The sequence below is a fragment of the Pezoporus wallicus genome, unplaced genomic scaffold, assembly GCF_028554395.1.
Source record: "Pezoporus wallicus isolate ANWC-B61680 ecotype Strahan unplaced genomic scaffold, APGP_CSIRO_Pwel_v1 contig_2871, whole genome shotgun sequence".
Classification (NCBI taxonomy): domain Eukaryota; kingdom Metazoa; phylum Chordata; class Aves; order Psittaciformes; family Psittacidae; genus Pezoporus; species Pezoporus wallicus.
In genome coordinates, this window is record NW_026640775.1 from 333,153 (window position 1) to 339,518 (window position 6,366).

Below are 6,366 nucleotides of genomic sequence, written 5' to 3' on the forward strand. Positions count from 1 at the left end.
AGGACACCTAACACTAGTCCGTGTCACCCAAGGCTCTGTCCAACCTGGCCTTGAATACTGCCAGGGATGGAGCATTTTATCACTTCTTTGGGCAACCCGTTCCAGTGCCTCACCACCCTTACAGTAAAGAACTTCCTCCTTATATCCAATCTAAACTTCCCCTGTTTAAGTTCTAACCTATTACCCCTTATCCTACTGCTACAGTCCCTGATGAATCATTCCTCTCCAGCATCCAATTTTGGGAGAGCTGTTGAACTGTGGGGGATGAGCAGCATCCCAGGTTGGGAACATTGGCTGGGGTTGAGCCAAGAAATAAAAGTGCATCACCCTCCATGCTGGCATGCAGTGTCTTCTGTTGTCATTTTTCCAGTGCCTTCCCCTTCACACCTTCCTCTCTGCAACACTGCTCACCCTCCTCAGCTCAGGGGGAGGATGTGTGTCTTGGGGATCCTGGCTCCGTCCTTGGGTCCTTCTGCCCTCACATGCCAGCAAGTGGGTGGAAGGGAGGAGTCAGCCTCCATACTCTTAAATTACACAGCTGGTTACACAGCTGGGGAGCCCTCGCCACCTCTCACCTCCTCGCTAGCAACGGGCCAAGCCATAACAAAGTCAGGACAACAGTGAGTCACAGATTTCACAGGACCAGTGAGTCACTTCGAGGAGCAGCCACGCTAGCAGGAGACCTGAATTAGGTTCATCCTCTTGTGGTAAAGCTCACACTTGGCTTTCATCCCCCACCCGCCACAGAAAAAATCCCTTTGAAGAATCTTGCTAAAAAAAGACTTCCAAGTTCAGTTAAGAGACATGGTGAGATTGCCCTGAAGTACAGCCTGAGGGTTGTCAGCACATTTGCTGAGCTCTCAAAGTCAGCCCAACAGAAGAAGCTGTAAGGAGACTGTGTGTCCATCATCACAGCTCATGCAGGGGGCCCTCAGCCGCACCATGTCTCTGCTAAGGTTGAGGAAATCCCCAACTCCAGACTGTGCCAATACCACTGTATAAAACTGGGCCAGGTCCATTTAGCCTAACATGGGTCATTCCCATATGGCTAAACCCTCTTCTTATCCCCAGAAAGAATGGCCTCATTCACATCGCCCCATGGGAAGACCCTCCAAGCCATGCTGTCCCCCAGCCATGCCTATGCACAGGGTGGCAATGTTAGATGTTGTGTTTACTATTATAGATGTAGACCTAAAGAGTGGGATGTGATCACAGAATCATGGAATGGTTAGGGTTGGAAAGGACCTTAAGATCACCCAGTTCCAACCCCCCGCCATGGGCAGGGACACCTCACACCAGACCATGTAACTCAAGGCTCTGTCCAACCTGGCTTTGAACACTGCCAGGGATGGAGCATTTACCACTTCTTTGGGCAGCCTGTTCCAGTGCTTTCCAGAGCAGACTGGCTTTGGGCAACATGGGGCTTCAAGAGAGATCCAGCTGCAGAGCCTTGAGTTGCGTGTATACCCCCTGTATTTCTGCCTCCCAGCTTAAAAGCCCATCTTGAGCCCGTGTCTCTCTCTTCCCCCCCCAGCCCCCCAGTTCTTCGCAGCCAAAACTTCCTCTGCCATGGGTACCTGAGACACGGGACTTGGCACAGCCTCATGAAATACAGGGCAAGAACAGGAAGTGCTGCCGCTGTAGGGGCAAGTCCCAGTGTTGCAGCTACTCTGCAACTGCTTAATGAGAGGTTTCCACCCAGCCAGACCTGTGGGGAGTGCTTGTAAGACATCAAGTTGTTGGTGCTTCATGTTGCTCATGGCCAAGCCTGGAAAGGAGGACACAAAGGTTGGGTCCTTCCATCCCAACTGCTGTGCACTATGGAAATGGCAGTTCCCACTTCTGCCATGCCCACCGGCAGTAGTCCTTGTTCCCATAGTAGCATTAGATTGGGAGAGCCCCAGAGGCAGCTGCTGGCTCATACCTTGGGTAGTGACCCACAGCCCATTGAGAACTATGCTGCAATACCAAACATGCCTCATTAGCTCCACACTTCTCCAAATCCAGCCTCAGTTTACACTGCAAAGTGCTCAGGCTCATTTGAACTAATACAAGTGGAGGGGTAACAAAAGCATCCTTAGCATCCCACATCCCAGCTGGGCATTACCACCTCTCCCAGCTCCAGATGGACCAGAATAAAAGCAGACCTCTCCAGATCACCACCCTCCTGTGCCACATCAGCATTTGTGCTTCTGCAGTTGTTGGAAGAAAGGAGTTGGGTGAGGACCCCAATACCTGCTCTGCCACACTGAGGCATCCTTTCCTACTGCCGCTCCAGGCAGCGGTAAGAGGCCCCAAGAAGACATTGGAGAGCTGTGTCACAAGTAGGATGAACTTCTACAGATGGGTGCAGGCCAAAGCTAGCACAGCTGAGGATTATTCCCTCATTCCATGCCCCACTAGGTTTACCTAGCACAGCAACTCAAGGCTGCCCAGTTTAGGGAGTGAGAGTTAATAAACCCAGTTTACTCAGGAAGAATAATGAGACGGTCTAGACCTCAAGAGCAGGTGACTTTGCCTAAGGGACCCTTCCACTCTCCTCCTCAGTCACACCTAACCCCATTGTTTGTCCCAAGCCTCTCCTTGGGCTTTCCACCCTCACCCTCCTCTCCATGACTTTAAGACTGGCACAACATCACCCACATATTGTTGGCTACCCTCCTTCCCTCGCCCCTCCAGCAAAGTGATCAACCCACATGGACTTGCAGTATGAAACAGATTAGACTGAGACTGGGTAGGACAAAACTTATTTATTGAATGATATTTCTGTATCTTTGCAATGAAGGGGTGAGAGAAAAGTTATTCCCAGCTGAGGGACTGCAGTGTGAAGTCCCCTTGTGTATCAAAGTAGTCAAAGACAGCGAGACCAAGCCGGTTAGGGAATGTGAACTGGTGGCCTGGCAGGTGGACTGTCACATCATTTGGGTTGATGCTGAAAGTGATCTGCAAGACAAATGGAAAAGTCAAAGAAAGCTTCTGCAAAGACACCCTCAAGCTTTTCCCCTCTACAGTGTTACTGTGTCACCCTCCACTTTGCAGGGTGAACATGCTCAGTAGCATAACCTGCTCTTCAACAACAGGACTGTTATTCTGGCCTCCCAAGAGATGCCTATTCCCTGCTGTGTTCAATAGTAACAACCCTTTGAGCTAGATGGGGCTTGCACCTTTGATCCCCACCCTCTGTCCCTGCTCAAAGCCCTGGGTGGTAGCACTGGCCAAGCAGGAGAAGCCAGCCACCTCCTATACAGGGAGTCCCTGCCGTTGGGCGTCTTGTGCCAAGCACTCTTCCTTCACCATGTTGTGCACAGAGAGCGCATCCCAGGCCTCACCTCTGCACTGCCCCCCTTCTGGAAAGGGAAGACAGTCTCCCTCTGCTCTGTACCCCACTCTTCCACCTTCTTTGAGTTGCACACGATGGTGTTCACATCACCATGAGCATCAAAACGAGGGTTGAAGTGAAGCCCAAGGTGGGAAGCATCCTTCCCCAGATTCATCACAAAGCTGCAGAGAAAGAAGACGTCAATACTGTTTTAATCAACACTGTGGTAGCATGCTGCTCATCGCCATGAACATCTCCGAGTCTGTTGCTTTACCAGCTGAGGGTAACCAAAGAGAAACCCTTTGCTGAACTGCACAACTTCCCCAAGAAGATGGTGCTGTGCCGGTAAGGGGTACTCTCCTCTACTGGGGGGATAGCCCCACAGTACCATCCCTGGGAAAGGCACCACTTGGTTTCCATGAAGCCTTTAACAAGAGAAAGGTTCAGCACTCAGAGCCCTGAACAGGGAGTTACCCGACACCCAAACCAGCTCCCAAGAAATCAGTTGCTTTCCACAATTTCCTCTCAGGCCCAAACAGTTAGCTGGCTCTGCATCCTGCCTGGCAGCCACTGCCTTCCTCTCCACCCTGCAGGCAGCTGTCATAATTACTATGTCATTAGCCATCCCAAAGCATCTGCAATGGCAGCAGGAGGAAGCAGATTCCCAGCCCAGTGTCCACCTTGCCCCAGGCCTCTTACCCAGATGAGAGGAGACATTATTTGGCAAGGGAACACCCAGGAGGCTTCACTGATGCTAACGTGCTTCAAAGGCACTGGGAAGAGCTGGGACATGTTTCCTGGAACACCGCTAGTGCTGGTACAGCACCTACAGGCTCCACCTTACCCACCAAAGGACCTCACCAACCACAGACCTGCACAAGGGCTGGGGCTGCTGTGGAGCTTTCCCAGACACCTTGATCCCTGCACATTTAAGGATGCTTCCTTCCCCACTGGCATCTAAGAAGCATCTCCTCTGGGTGAAAGTGAATTTCAGCACCCCAAGATGCCTTGCTGCAACATGCAGCCTTCCCATCTGCACCATAAGCTGTGGCTGAGAGCATCCGTGGAGCCAGAGCACCCAAGACCTCCCAGCCACTTGGGTGATGCAAGGCACTGTAAATGTGTTCCTACTCCTGGAACATCTTCATGCAGGGGAGAGGATGTGGCTGTGGGGATGCAATCGAACCAAATCAGATACACAAAGGTTCTGTTTCCTTTACCCTGCTCTGCAGAGGATATGGTCAATGCCAGTGCATGCAGCTGGAGCTTCACATCTGCTTTGGCTTAGCCCCTTGGCAGTACAGTGCGTCTGCAAAGTGCATTAGGCAGTGACTCACTGCGAAGCACTGGTAGTGTTAACCCCTTCCAAAGCCACTCCTCTCCTACCCAAAGGAGGGATTCCTTTTGTCCCCAGCCAGCAGAAGACAGCTCAGTGTGCTGCCCCGACAGCACAGCTTACCTCTTGGCGCTTGGAGCGATTTTCCCCTTGACAGTGAGGCGCTGGCCGGGCTTGAGACCCAAGTTGGTGCACACCGGTCCCTGGGGAACATGGAGGCAGAGACATTAGCTCAGTACCTGCTGGCTCACTTTTACTCCCACTTGGCAGCTCTCCTTGCTGCCTTGCAAGTGCATTGCTTTGGACCACTGGAGACAGGGAAGCTCCCTTCCCCTAGGGCACTGCACCAGTGACATCCCATAGACATGTGCCCAATTTCCCAACTTTCCTCCTGCCGCTGTCATCAACTTATCTGTATTTCACAGCAGTAAAGCCTAAGTAACTGCAAGCTCCCATCACACCCACCCTGCTACAAACACACCTGCTTGCCTTGTGGGCCTCACCATCCCACACAAGCCTGGCTGCACATGGATGGAGCCTCCATTCCCTTCCATAGTTTGGATTTGAACTTCAAGCCTTGCCCATGTCCAGGGGCTCAGACAATTTGCTCTGCAGCTTCCAAGAGCTGGAGTGTTTTCTGTAGTCTCAACATTTGCAAGAGCATTCTCCTGCTCCATGTGCACACCTTTCCCCACCTTCTCTCTAGAACTAAAATACCCTGGTAAACCCCTAGGTACTCATTTTCTGTCACCACAGAGGAAGACCCCAATACAACTAAGAATCTTTCCCCCATCCTACTTTAATAAGTCTGCACTTGGGACACTCCCTGGTGAATCACCCTCTGTCTAATGAAAGATTAATTAATCAAATGACTGCAATCACTCTTTTGACAATCATCTACCTGGCGGTCCTTGGCACTCACAGAAGGACACTACTGTAGAGCACATTATTTTTGTAAGAAAGGAAAGTAACGACACAGTGACTCAGTAAAACCTCGGCCAGGAAGCAAGCAGCAAGACTGCCCAGAAAAGATGCTTAGAGAGCAATAAGCATTATGGCAACCGCTTCCCCAGAGCAAAGCTGCTGCGAAACAGGTTACCCCAGCTTGGGAGCCAACCCAGCAAGGACCCCCCCCCCCCACGTTACTCCTAAAGGGATTCTGCAAGGACAAAGAATCATGTCTGCCAGAAGAAGAAATAACAGCCACCCCTCTGCAATGGATGCAGCAGGCACCCAGCTCTAGCAGACCTCCTGACACAGGGGCTGAGGAGGATAGCGCAAATACCATCACACCAAGCCAGCACAGCACATTCCCACTCTGTGAAGCACCACCTGCAGCAAAGCTGCCCCAGCCCTTCCTCTACTCACGCAAGACATGGTGCTGCTCTGCAGGGTAATGCTCCTGTTCGCCAAGGTGCAATAGTACCAGGCAAGTAACTGTAGGGGCCCCACCCTTGTGTTTAAATAGATGGAGCGCTCAGTTGTCCCAGCCCTTCTCCATCCCAGCCACCAATCACAATGGAGAGAGGGTGGGAGGGCTTTGTTTTGGAGGGAGGGAAGGAGGACCTAATAGGCAGAGCTGCCTCCTCCCTGTCCTCACCCAGGCTCCTCTCCAGGATGCTAACCCCAACCCTTCCAAGCAGGCTGCCTGCCGGCTGCTCCAGGAGGCGATCCAGCTGTGTGTGGCCATGAAGCCAATGGAAAATAGTTT

The 6,366-nt window shown here is 51.9% G+C and overlaps 1 protein-coding gene across 1 annotated transcript; it reads right to left on the reverse strand.

Moving 5' to 3' along the window:
• Window positions 1–2,735: 2,735 nt before the first annotated feature.
• On the reverse strand, window positions 2,736–6,102 carry LGALS1 (galectin 1). Its single transcript, XM_057420721.1, has 4 exons — window positions 6,024–6,102; window positions 4,779–4,858; window positions 3,330–3,501; window positions 2,736–2,943 (listed from the first exon to the last, which is right to left on the reverse strand). The coding sequence occupies exons 1-4, from the start codon at window positions 6,030–6,032 to the stop codon at window positions 2,800–2,802; spliced, it is 405 nt and encodes a 134-aa protein (XP_057276704.1). The 5' UTR covers window positions 6,033–6,102; the 3' UTR covers window positions 2,736–2,799.
• Window positions 6,103–6,366: the final 264 nt, after the last annotated feature.

Coding starts and splice junctions, on each gene's coding strand:
- LGALS1 (XM_057420721.1), bottom strand. Junction 3,502..4,778: donor ATCGCTCCAAGCGCCAAGAG/GTAAGCTGTGCT, acceptor CTTTCTCTGCAG/CTTTGTGATGAATCTGGGGA. Junction 2,944..3,329: donor AGAAGGGGGGCAGTGCAGAG/GTGAGGCCTGGG, acceptor TTTGTCTTGCAG/ATCACTTTCAGCATCAACCC.